Raw genomic sequence first — 12,678 nt, 5'->3', positions numbered from 1 at the left:
GAGTCAGCTCACCCAGGCTCCGTGCGTGTCCTCCTCGGGCAGGTATGCCGTGTTTGGCCTCGGCTCCAGCATGTACCCTCAGTTCTGCGCCTTTGCTCATGACATCGACCAGAAGTTGTCCCAGCTGGGGGCTTCTCAGCTCGCCCCAACAGGGGAAGGGGACGAGCTCAGCGGGCAGGAGGAGGCCTTCCGTGCCTGGGCCGTGCAAACCTTCAAGGTCAGTTCACAGCCGGAGCTGCCCCACGGCACCGGGAGGGAGGCTGCGGTGCACTCGTGCCCAGGACACCTGTGCCGGGCATCCTGGGTGGCATGACCCCTGCTGGGTCCTATAGGCGTGGTCCCGGGTGTGGGCCAGGGTCGCAGGCCTGAGGGCTCAAGTCACTGCTGCTTTCCCACAGCCCCCAGAAGAGCTCCACTTGACACCTCCCTGCCCTCGGGAAGCTGTGGTTTAAGATCTTTCCCCCTCTGATTATCCAGGTCACCTCCTGACATCCTTGTCTTGTTTCAGTGTCCCAGCCACAGAGAACTTGGGGACAGGGATATCTCAGTAGATCTTTATCACCTGTGGCTTGACCCCATTGACTGAGAGAACTCATTGAAGCAAAGCGTTTCACCCAGCAGTGGGGCTTATGAGCACCACCTTGAGTGGGTCCGACATGGTTCCCAAGCCCACGTCTCCTCCACACGATTCCCCATCAGGAAAATGGGAGTAATCACACCTGTGTCATAGTGTGGGCATGCGGATAAAACGAGATGCTGTCATTATTAATATTCATAATAATAGCAATAGCTACTATGTGCTAGGACCAGCCATTTTTTGGGTTCTCATAACAGCCCAACCAGATAAGTGTGCTTAGTAATTACACAAAGCTCTCAGCTCAGTTGCAAGGACTTAAAAAATGGTAGCCCCAGCAGTGGTGATGCCGCTGATGCCAGGGATGATTATTAACACCCGTCGGCTCCATCTTCATCCAGGCAGCCTGTGAGACGTTCGATGTCCGAGGCAAACACCACATTCAGATCCCCAAGCTCTACACTGCCACTGTGACCTGGGACCTGCACCACTACAGGCTCGTGCAAGACTCACAGCCTTTGGACCTCAACAAAGGTACCTGCTTCCCTGCACCACACGGAGCTTGTTTGCCCTTCCTGCCGGGGTGGGTGTCTCTCAGTCCTGAGCCTAGGGTCAAGGAGACCACTAAGACCCTCTGAACAGAGGCAGCTAGTCTAGGGCTACCAGGCATCTCTCTCTTGTTGGGTCCAAGAGCCTGCTGGGATGCGAGACTTGAGGGCGTGCTTCGTCTCTGAGAGAGGCGGTTTAGGAGGAAACCCTGGGAGGGCAGTGGAGAGAGAAGGACGCTCCTATGTGCCAGGCACTGTGCTGGACTCTTTGCCCACCTGCTCTAAGTGATCCCTTACACTCATCCTGCGAGAAAGGCACAGACAGTGAAACTGAAGTTCAGGGAGGTGCAGCAAGTTGCTAGCAGATGGCCAAGTTGGGATCTGGGCCCCAGCCTTCCCGCTCTAATGGCAGCCAGGTATTATGAAGAACATTTTTCAGAGGCAATTCCAGGCTACAGTCTGGGAACTCTGAATGGCCCCTCTGGATGCTGTGCTTCTGTGCTTCCTCTTCTCCTATACCAGGACTACAGAGGTCCTACACGTTTCCTCATGTTTAGGATATCCCCAGCTTCAACTACGCTCTCCTGTGGATCCCAAGCCATGGGATGTCCTGGAAATTCCCATATTGGGGCATTTACATTGCATTTCCCAATACCTCGCAGCGGCACAAGCATCCTCTGTCAGACCAAGGGTCTTTATTTGTGATTCAGAAACACAGTGGGGAAAAAAGGAAGGGAAGGAAAACCCCAGCACCACCACAGTGAGACACCCCAGGGTAACGTCTGGGTGTAATTGACTCAGCATGCGGAGGCTGCCCCACCAACGCTTAAGAGCCACGTTGCCACTTCACTGTCTCTCTGTCCCACAGCCCTCAGCAGTATGCACGCCAAGCATGTGTTCACCATGAGGCTGAAATCGCGGCAGAATCTACAGAGTCCAAAATCCAGGTAGGGCAAAGGAGAGGGCTTCTTGGGTGACGTTCCACAGATTTTATTTTAATCCAGGAAAGACCAGAGCAAGTCAGTCTTAGAAAGGAGAGGAGGGAAGTGTCCACTGGCATTAGCTACGATGCCATTGGTAGGAACAGCTTGATTGTTAACCCCTGTGGCCACCAGCACCTTTACATTGGGTCTCCATTAACCATGGGCCAGTTTTCCAGCTTGGGAACGAGGCACCTGCTTCACTTCCTGTCCTTTGTGACTTAACTATTTCACCAAAAGGGGAGGGCAAGAAAAACTCAAACTATTTGGCTTTCTTAAGAACTTTCAGGAAAAGTTTTGGCAGGGAAGGACCTTTCCCTGCCAGGTCAGCCAGCAGTGTGGATTCTCTGTAGGTTTTGTTTTTCTGTGCTGTCCTTACATTCATTAGTAAAAGTGGGCTGTGTTCTAATAAGAACCAGATTTGCGCTAGACACTAGGAAAGGTTTGTCTCAACGCCCACATACCTCCCAGTGCGATGCTTTCTTTAGGCGGAGTCTGTGGTCGCGCTCTCTAGGGCTTGGGAGGGCTGCAGGGGACGATTGCTGTCCACCCTCTCCCCACGGAGAAGCCACAGGCCGGGTCAGCCCCGGGACCTCTTGAGCACCCCAGCCTCGGGATGCCGGCAACCCGTGTTCATGGAACCGGGCAGGAAAATGAAAGGAGGGCACGTTTCCTGGGGAAACTGGCCCACCCATCAGGGAGTGCTGGAGGAAATCCTGGTGGCGTAACCAGAGGCTTCTTTTTCCTTCTGCAGCCGTACCACCCTCCTGGTGGAACTGTCCTGTGAGGGCAGCCAAGGTCCAAGCTACCTGCCGGGAGAGCACCTCGGAGTTTTCCCAGGCAACCAGCCAGCTCTGGTCCAAGGCATCCTGGAGCGAGTGGTGGATGGCCCTGCCCCCGACCAACCCATGCGCCTGGAGACCCTCTGCGAGAACGGTGAGCCCTCTGCACAAAAGCCTCAGCTGAGGCCGCCCCAGCATCCTCCCACCAAGCCCCAGCCCCACTGATGGGCTGGGCCCGGACCTGCGCTGCAAACGGGCAGCTAACCTTGTCCTTCCTGCTGAGTGGTGGGCCCCTGAAGCCCGCGCCAGAGCAGCCTTGTAAATAGTCCTCGACCGGCCGCCGGGCCAACAAGAAGGGCTGCTTCTTTGGGACTATCTGCCCAACACCAGAGGCTGGGCTATCTTTCCCCTTCATTCTTTGCTTACCCAGCCACTTTTGTTGGTTGACTGATTCATTTTTCCATCAAAATTTTAACTACTCACATCTATATACCAGGCAGGCCCTGGGCTACAAAAATGAATGAGACTCCGTGTCTGCCCTCAGAAAGCTCACTACCTAGTACAGGATGCAGATATGCAAAAATAGTCATAATTATTATTATTATTATAATAACAGTGGCAGCCACCATTTTCGGGGTAGTTACTTGATGCCAGCATTTTATCAATACATGCATTGTCTCTTTAGTCCCACAACAGACACACATGTGCAGCTTGCTTGGTGACATGATAGAGAAATGTGGGAACTATAAAAATGGTGAGCTTTGAAGATTCAGGTCCCTGATCCATCACTTACTAGCAATGTGACCTTGGGCATAGGAGTTAACCTCCCGAGGCTTTGTTTCTTTGTCTCTAAAATAGAGATAATAGAGCCTTCCTCGCAGGGCTGTGGTGAAGAACAGATGAGTAGATAACGTGTACAACCTTCACCACAATTCCTGGCACCAAACAAATGCAGGAATGGAGGAATATCCATTTCCCATGGGCTAATCGACATTTGTCCAGAAGGTCAGAGGAAGGTAGTTTAATACACCCTGAAATACACCTCTTCGGATCCCAAATTTTATGTTTTGGAATTTATACTGCATTTTCATGGCATTCTAATTTCATACTGCTTCCCCACCGAGGGTCTCATTTATCCCCACCTTCTGTGGGCAGTGGGCAGGGCCAGGCCATGGGTGACCAGGAGAGCATGGCTCTTCCTGGCCGTCCTCACTGGAGAGATGAGGCTATCCTGGGGAGGGTTCAGCGTCCCCGTTGTGTGCTAAGGTGAGGCTCTCAGCCTATGTGGTGAGCACAGCGCTGGGTGGCAGGCACTAGGAGAGGGAGACTAATGCAATCAGTAATCACGGGCCTTCCAGCCCTTTGGACTAGCTCCCTGGCCTTAGCTTCCTCAGCGATCATGATACCTCCAAAAACTGTGTCCCCCTAAAGAGAGTGGCCAAAATAGGACAGCAGGAGTCTGAGAAGCAAAGTCTGGCATTGTTCCCCACTGTCCAGGAGAACGTGAGAGAGCCTGAAACTCGGGGATAAGGGGACAGAGACATCCTTGTGACTGTAGGGAGACAGACGTGGTTCCTCAGGCCTTGGGTCTAGATGAAATAGTGTAATACTAACATTTTTACCTAATACGTTTACTGTTTCATTCAGTCCTCATGCAAACTCAGCAGGACAGGTTTTATTATCACGTCCATCTCACAGAGACAGAACCCAAGTTCAGAGGGTTCAGTCAGCCTACTAGCGAGTGGGGAGCCAGAGTTTGAACCCATGTCTACTGGCTCCAGCGTCCATGCTGTGTCCGCCCTGCATACTGCCTCTTGGCAACTCCTTGAGACTCGCCACCTCGCTCTGGGCTGAGTGCTGCTCACCCAGCACCTCTTGGTCTAACACCCCTGGAGACTGAAGTTATGGGCTTTTCTCTAAATGAAGAACTGGCCTCTGGGGTGTACATCAGTCTTTGGTGAATTTAGTCATGGTGAGTCTGTAGTTCACCTGTGTGTGTCCTGCTAAAGTTCAGGTCTGGGCCAGAGAGGGACTGGACTCTGGTACACAGTTAGTTTTGCAGGATTGTGTCAACTTGGGTGCCCTTTGGAGGGCTGCTGACCAGCCTTTCCTGGCAGTCCTATCTCTGGGCACCATCTTCCTGCACTTGAGTCGGGCTCGTGAACCCTTTTGCTGTTCCTGGAACCAGAACTTCAGTGTCTTCTCTCCCCTGCAGCTGGAAGGTGGAGGGTGTCTGTCCCAGATGCCTCATCACTCTTTGGGAAACCTAAATGGGGCCTTTTTTTCCATCCTGACTCCTTTCTTCCCTATCCAGGCAGCTACTGGGTCAGGGACAAGCGGCTGCCCACCTGCTCACTCAGCCAGGCTCTCACCTATTTCCTGGACATCACCACCCCGCCAACCCAGCTGCTGCTCCAGAAGCTGGCCCAGCTGGCCACGGACGAGGCTGAGAGGCAGAGGCTGGAGACCCTGTGCCAGGTGAAGGTCGGGGCCGGTGGGTGAGGCAGGAGCAGGGTCCCAGAGTCGGGGGCATCCTGAGCCTAGAGCTGGTCTTTAACCTCCAAGGGGAATCCACCCCAGCTTCCCAAAGTGCGATTTGTCAAAGGCTGGGAGGAAGTCAGGCGCCCTCTCCTGTCCCGTCTCTAGGACATAGTTGTGTCAAGTGAACTGAATTTTTTGGAATGTCTGCAGGATGCAACCAAAGTGCACTTCCTCAGAAATGAGCTAGAAAAGGAGAGCCACTCTGTCTTTTATTCCCCACACCTGGAACAAGCCTGGAATTTAGGAAGTGTTGGAGGATGGATGGTGTGGATGAATGGATAATGGACATAGTAACAGATGGGTAGTTGAATTAACAAATGAATGAGAGAATGCATTAACTCACCTGCAACTTTCTAGACCCAAGTCTTTGCAAAAGGCACTGAATATCATTATTACCGTCACCATTATCGCTAATTATCTTGATTCCAGCCACCTCCACTGCCATTATCCTGTGGCTGCTCTGCACTAACCTGGCACACATTTTCTCACTTAATTCTCACAACATCCCCATCAGGTAGGTGATGCTATCCTCATTCCACAAAGGTTAAGTAATGAGGACAAGATCCCACAGATAGTAAGGGCATCTGGTCAAGATTTGAACCCAGGTCTGTATGATTCTGAAGCCCTTCCCCAAATTAGATTAGAATAAAGATTTGACACCTGCCCACAAGTTGCTGACAGTAAAGTTCTAAGCAGACAAGTTAGAGAAATGCTACTCATTGGCCTGAGCTCCTCCAGGACAGGAACGTTTTCCTCTCTAGCTCGGCATTCTCAGCACCGTGGACAGCACCTGGTCCTTTGAAGTGTTTGCTGTGGGAGTGAATGAATGAATACCGGATTGTGACAGCCTCTTCCCTCTGTGTGGGGCAAACGCCCTGAGACACTCATATTGCCCTTGGCTTTCAGCCGTCTGATTACAACACGTGGAAGTTCACCAATAGCCCCACCTTCCTGGAGGTGCTGGAGGAGTTCCCGTCCCTGCGGGTGCCTGCCAGCTTCCTGCTCTCCCAGCTGCCTGTCCTGAAGCCCCGGTACTACTCCATCAGCTCCTCCAGGGACCACACACCCACGGAGATCCACCTCACTGTGGCCGTGCTCACGTACCGCACCCGAGGTAAGGCTGGGGCAGAGGCTGTGGAGTGGCCCAAGTCTGCTACTTACGGGGCAGCTGTTCAACATCTCTGAGCTTTGGTCCCCTCATCCTTAAACACCCACCTTCCAGAGTTGTTAACAGCGATAGGAGGAGTGTGGGAGAGACTACCATGAACCAGGCACTGAGCTAACGTCTTTGTGTACGTGTGATCGGTAACCATGTGAGACGGGAGCTGTGTGCATTTCACGGGCGAGGAAACTGAGGCACAAAGAGGTTAAGCCACAGGTTCAAAGTCACCCTGGTAGCAGGTAGAGAACTGAGATGCAAACCCAGGTAGTCTGACTGCTGAGTCCAAGTTCTTAACCGCCATACTCCTCTCTACTGTCCAACTCCTGTTGGGACAATTTAATGAGATCAAATGTGGGAAGTACCCAGTACTTAGTGGGAGCCCAGCGATTCTTAGTCTTCCTGATAGTCCAGCCTGAATACAGGGGTGATTCTGCCTTGATTGTTCAGTCATTCACTCACTCATTCAGCGATGATTTATTTCATACCTCTTTATGCCTGGCACCACGGTGGGTGTGGAAATACAGCACACATAGACCCTGCCCCCATGGAGCTTCCCATCTAGAGGGAACAATGAAGAGAGACTCATAGAAATAGACAGTTGTCATTGTGTAGGTGCTAAGAAGGAAAGTGCAGGGTGCTGTGAGGGCAGAGGATGGGGGATGGGCTAACATACACGGGGAGGTCCCAAACCTTGTCCAGCTGGGCTTGGCTCCTCCACTGGATGAAACATGCCCCTGCCCTCTCTCCGTAACTGAGCATTGCCTGGGTTGGCAAAGCTGGGGAGCTGGCTCACACCTCAGAGCCCTTTGTGCGCTGAGAAGCACAATCACACAGTTCCTGAAAACTGGGCAGAGACTCTCTTTGCTCTGCTAGAGAACATCTGCAGAGGCCCAAGTCTCAATCCTCAGACCAGGAGAGGAGAGGCAGGCACATCCTGTGAGAGCACGGTTCCATCCAGAGGAGAACCAGCGGGACTTCTCGAGTTGGTTGAAGGTCCCCTCAAATGCTGGGCCATTGGGAAGGGAACCTGGGGTTTCCACAAACCCAGGAGGGGCCACTGGGGGAGACAGAGATGGAAGAGCAGACCGGAAGGCTCAGCAGCTTATCCGTCACCCAGGGTTCCTACCAGCAAGGGCTGTACTCCTGAAGACACTGCGAGGAAGTGACTGTGGTCACCCTGAGGGGCCACTTTGTGCTACTGTCATCGGAGCTAAGTGATGGGCTGGGAGGGTCCCTGGAGAAACTCTTGGAAGGAGCATCGGAGTAGGAGTTAGGGAAGCTGAGCTGTGACCTGATTCTACTGCTACCCGAGTGACCTTGTACAAGTCACCTTCCCTCTCTGAGACTCAGTTTCTGCAGTGGCACAAGGAGAGCCTTGCACACTCTGAGTCCCTTTCAGCTTTTGCCAACTCTGGGCGAATAGAGGGTGGAACTCAGAACCAGGAGAAAAACATTCCCTTGATTAAAGCCTGCAGAGTGCCTGAGCGGGCAGTTCAGGGAGGTGCGTCAGTGTGGGAGGAGCCACTGAGAAGGTTCACGCAGGGGTGGGAGGGACGATGCTATTCAGGTGTGCGCTGTCCTTGCAGACGGCCAGGGTCCCCTGCACCACGGCGTCTGCAGCACATGGCTCAGCAACCTGAAGCCCCAAGACCTGGTGCCCTGCTTTGTGCGAAGGTAAGCACCCCCTCCACTGTGTCCATCACGGGACCACTGGCCCCGAGGAGTACTGGGTTGAAAGGGAGGAATCTGGGGTTTAGATGCCGCTCTGGGCCCCTTGGCCCGTAAAGAAGGCACTAGGGTCACACTGGGCCTCTCTGTTCTAACCCCCCGTGGTAGAGCATGGCCAAGTCTCTAGCAGGGACAGAGGTGGCAGCGGTGTTGGGGCCCAGAGGACAATGAGGCTCAGCCTTTTTCAGAGGGACCCCAGGGCAAGGTGATGGTGCGCCTGGACCGGGGACATGAAACAGCCCGTAGGACGTGGGAAATCAACTTTGAGCTCGTTGTCTTCTCCACCCCGCAATACTACCGCCCCCGGCCACATCCCCAGCTCCCCAGCCCCTGTCCTGCGTGTGCATCCGACCCAGGGTGTCTGAGGACGGGGCCTCTTTCCTTCTGTCCCCTTCAGTGCCAGCGGCTTCCAGCTCCCCGAGGACCCCTCCCACCCTTGCATCCTCATCGGGCCTGGCACGGGCATCGCCCCCTTCCGCAGTTTCTGGCAGCAGCGGCTGCATGATGCCGAGCACAAAGGTACAGCTGGAGGGTTTTTGGGGGTGCGGAGGGGGTACCAGGTGGTGCCCAGCACCTGCCTGGGAGTAGAACTGAAGCTGTAGCCACCCCGCAGATGTTTCCTGGCCCCTCTCCCAAGTTTGCCTCAGCCTGTATGGACAAAGGATGTGAATGTCCTGGGCCTCAGTTTCCTCATCTGTAAAGTGGGGACAGTACTAGATAGCACGTGGGGATGAAATGGGATTCTAGTTGGGTGCGCAGCTCAGCAGGCCTTGAAGCATGTCCCGCCCGCCCTCTGGTGGCCACCCTGGTAACTGCAGCCTGCTGGGTCTTGCAGGTCTCCAGAGTGGCCGCATGACCCTGGTGTTTGGGTGCCGCCACCCAGATGAGGACCACATCTACCGGGAGGAGATGTTGGAGATGACCCGGAAGGGGGTGCTGCATGAGGTGCACACAGCCTATTCTCGCCTGCCTGACCAGCCCAAGGTAAATGCTGCAGCTGCCCGTGCAGTGGGTGGAGCCTTAAAAGCACAGACTATGGTGGGTGCCTGGCTCCCCACAAGCCCCTCACTTCTCTGAGCCTTCACCTCCTCAGCTCCAAAATGGAGGCGATTACACAGTCACCAGAGTGGCGCTGTGAAGCGATTATGTTCACTCTTCCAGGAGAAGAGACGGGCCCTGAGACGTTCAGCGCTAAGTCAGAGTCACACGTGGGTCAACCCCCAGTGCCCAGCCTGCTGAAGGTCCTCCCCCGGCATGTACAGCTGTCGGGGGGAGAGGTGGTCCAGGTCGGCTTCACGCTCAAGCACAGCAAGGCTGGGGGGCAGCCGCTGCTCCCGGCACGGCCCGCTGACCGGCTCTGCTGTGCCAGGGAGTTCTTTGCCCCATGAGCCCGGGGAGTCGGAAAAGACTGTTGGCTCAGCCTTTGTGAACTGATCCCATTGGGCTCCTCCCAGACCTGGTACTCCGTGCCCAGTGCCAGGGTCACTGGGCATCTTGTGTGGAGCAAGAGCAGAGAGTCCCCACTTGACTCCAGGACTTCTGTGTAGCTGCGGAGCCTTGCTCTGAATTACAGGGAGATCTCAAGGACAGAGATTCCCTTTTCTGGGGTGTAGGCAGGTGGGCCTCAGAGCTCCGGGCAGGGTAATTGGCTTGATTGATGCCTCTTTGAGGCACGGTGAATTCAGAGCAAATCAGGGAGCCCCACTAGAGAGTCAGCTCCTCCAGGGCATGGCTGTGGCCAGCGTTCGCCTCTCCAGCCCCAGCCCAGGCCTGGGCCGGGCAGGGCACCAGTGCACCTCCTCATCCCGAGCCTGGTCCCCGTGCAGGGCCCTGGCCAGGAGGGTGCTCACCCCGCCACCCCTCGTACCTCCTCCTCACCTCCCCGTGGCCAGCAGGCCTGACCGCAGCCTTCGCCCCCAGCAGTGGGGGCCTGGACCCACCACCTCCTCTGGTTTCAGGTCTACGTTCAAGACATCCTGCGGCAGCAGCTGGCGGACGAGGTGCTCCGCGTGCTCCACGAGGAGCGAGGCCACCTCTATGTCTGCGGGGACGTGCGCATGGCCCGGGATGTGGCCCGCACCCTGAAGCAGCTGGTGGCCACCGCGCTGAGCCTAACTGAGGAGCAGGTGGAGGACTACTTCTTCCAGCTTAAGGTAGGGCCGCTGCTGTGTGGGCTCGGGCCGCAGGTCAAGGACACGGGCCAGGGGAGTCAGGCTCAGAACAGTCTGGGCTCAGAGGAATCCTAGAGGTGGCGGGAGGTCAGAGCTGGTCGGGCTGTTAGAAGGCCTAACTGTACATCCTGGTCTGGTTGCTCAGTTAAACAAAGGCAAACATGTTGATTTTTTTTTTTTTTAAGCAGATATTCATTTTTAATTATTATTTATTTATTTATTTATTTTTGGCTATGTTGGGTCTTCGTTTCTGTGCGAGGGCTTTCTCCAGTTGCGGCAAGCGGGGGCCACTCTTCACTGCGGTGCGCAGGCCTCTCACTATCGTGGCCTCTCTTGTTGCGGAGCACAGGCTCCAGGCGCGCAGGCTCAGTAGTTGTGGCGCACGGGCTTAGTTGCTCCGCGGCCTGTGGGATCTTCCCAGACCAGGGCTCAAACCCGTGACCCCTGCATCGGCAGGCAGATTCTCAACCACTGCGCCACCAGGGAAGCCCCCATGTTGATTTTTCTACAAGACTCTCAGGGCCCCTGACAGGCTGCTGTGCATCGTGGCACTTCAAGACTGGGAGAAAGTACACGGCATTTCCCGACCATATTTATCTCAGAGCTCACATTTCCTGGAGCACCTTGTAGGACAAGCACTGGACAGGCTTTAGCATCCATCATAAAGCTTGGGGAGATGCTTTGGTGGTCCACGCCAGAGCAGGTGTTCATGAGAGTTACATAGTCTAAGTGAGATTCAAGAATAATCTAAGCATGAAAGTTGAGAAGGAAAATGGCTCATGTGTGTAGGTGTGATGGGGAAGCAGGGGGACCCCTGGGGCTTGTCCCAGCTTGGACCTGATGAGTGAGAGGTGGCTACACCAACAGACCTGACACCTTGGTCTCTGTTTTCCCTTAAAGAGCCAGAAGCGCTATCATGAAGATATCTTTGGTGCTGTATTTCCCTATGAGGTGAAAAAGGATGGGGCAGCGGAGCTGCCCAGCAATACCAGAGCTCCAAGCGCCCACAGGAGAAGTTAAAGCTGCCACCGTAGAATTTAAGGATGGCGCCAACTCTCGATTTTCTGAGGTCACAGAACTGGGGATATTGGAGGGAGATTATATCCCCAAGCCTCACATCTTATTTCCCCATATCCTTCCCTCTCAAACCCTTTACTTGACCTGCTACCAGTAGCAGCCTGGACTGAGTGAGCCCCTTCATGGGGTGATGGAGAGATGGGCCTCCCCGGTCCCTTGGAGACTAAATCTGCAGTGCCAGGCCTGGCCAGTGGGTGAGAAGGATGGAACTTCCTTGATTGCACCACTTGGGTGACCACCAGGAGGCGCTGTCACGTCACTCCGTATTTAGCTGCCCATGTACAGTTATTTATGCCTCTGTATGTAAAAAAAACAAACCCCAGTCTGCCTCTTGAGCCTTCCTTGTATGACTCCTTGATGGAGATATTTATACGAAATGCATTTTATTTTAACCACGTTGTATGTGTGTGTGGGTGTTTTGTAGGGAAAGCAGCCTTAAGCTCTACAGAGTTGGGGGCTGGGGGGGGGTGCCACAGCCTGGACAAAAATCCCCCACAAAGGGACATATCAGCGTGGCCCCATTGCTCCTCTGAAATGCCCACCGGGTATGGGGACAGCACACGGAGTTCTGTGCACATCTGAAGACCCGTGATGGGGGTGAGGAAGCACAGGCCGGCCGGCGGGCATGAGCTGCATCTCACACAGGAGGCGTCTCACATGGGGCGTGGCAGGGGTGCGAGGCTGCCAAGTCTTTAGCGAAGGCCTAGACCACAGCCCGGTCTTAGGCAGTCGCCGCCTTTTGCTCTGGGGCTGCCTGTTTCGTGAAAGTGTGGCCAGTAATGATTTGGGCCCTGGGTGACAGCACAGGTGAGGCTGGGCCGCACGTCAAGGACGTGGCAGTGAGGGAAGGACACACATCTTTCACGGGGAAGGCTTCTCAAGGGACTGAGCCCGGTGAGAACAAGGAAAGAACTCAGCCAGGGGCTAAGTGAGGGTTTGGCAAAATCTGGCTCCCAGCTTGGGTCGGGCCTCTGTCTCACTGGCTCCCCGGCCCACTTCTCCCCTCCACCACTCCTGCTCGGGTGGGGTAGTGGGGAGAAAGGGGCATGCGACCTCAGTGTCCCAGCGACGCATCTGCACAACAGTCCCCTAGACCAGTGCCTCTCACACTCCGG

The 12,678-nt window shown here is 54.8% G+C and overlaps 1 protein-coding gene across 2 annotated transcripts in view; it reads left to right on the top strand.

The window, feature by feature from the left end:
- NOS2 (nitric oxide synthase 2) overlaps nt 1-11,959 on the top strand; it is a 32,154-nt gene extending 20,195 nt beyond the window's left edge. The window contains exons 16-26 of one of the 2 annotated variants that reach the window (XM_036837362.1): nt 43-217; nt 976-1,108; nt 1,991-2,069; nt 2,857-3,038; nt 5,199-5,362; nt 6,332-6,539; nt 8,174-8,261; nt 8,713-8,834; nt 9,151-9,299; nt 10,274-10,468; nt 11,387-11,959. In XM_036837362.1, the coding sequence (XP_036693257.1) occupies nt 43-217; nt 976-1,108; nt 1,991-2,069; nt 2,857-3,038; nt 5,199-5,362; nt 6,332-6,539; nt 8,174-8,261; nt 8,713-8,834; nt 9,151-9,299; nt 10,274-10,468; nt 11,387-11,506 (1,615 nt within the window). In that variant the 3' untranslated portion in view covers nt 11,507-11,959. The remainder of the gene's footprint in view (nt 1-42; nt 218-975; nt 1,109-1,990; nt 2,070-2,856; nt 3,039-5,198; nt 5,363-6,331; nt 6,540-8,173; nt 8,262-8,712; nt 8,835-9,150; nt 9,300-10,273; nt 10,469-11,386) is intronic. The other variant, XM_036837363.1, reaches the window with a different exon arrangement.
- Nucleotides 11,960-12,678: the final 719 nt, after the last annotated feature.

This window comes from Balaenoptera musculus, chromosome 20, assembly GCF_009873245.2.
Source record: "Balaenoptera musculus isolate JJ_BM4_2016_0621 chromosome 20, mBalMus1.pri.v3, whole genome shotgun sequence".
Taxonomy (NCBI): domain Eukaryota; kingdom Metazoa; phylum Chordata; class Mammalia; order Artiodactyla; family Balaenopteridae; genus Balaenoptera; species Balaenoptera musculus.
Note: the sequence above shows the minus strand (reverse complement) of the source record. Positions and strands in the feature narration are given on the sequence as shown.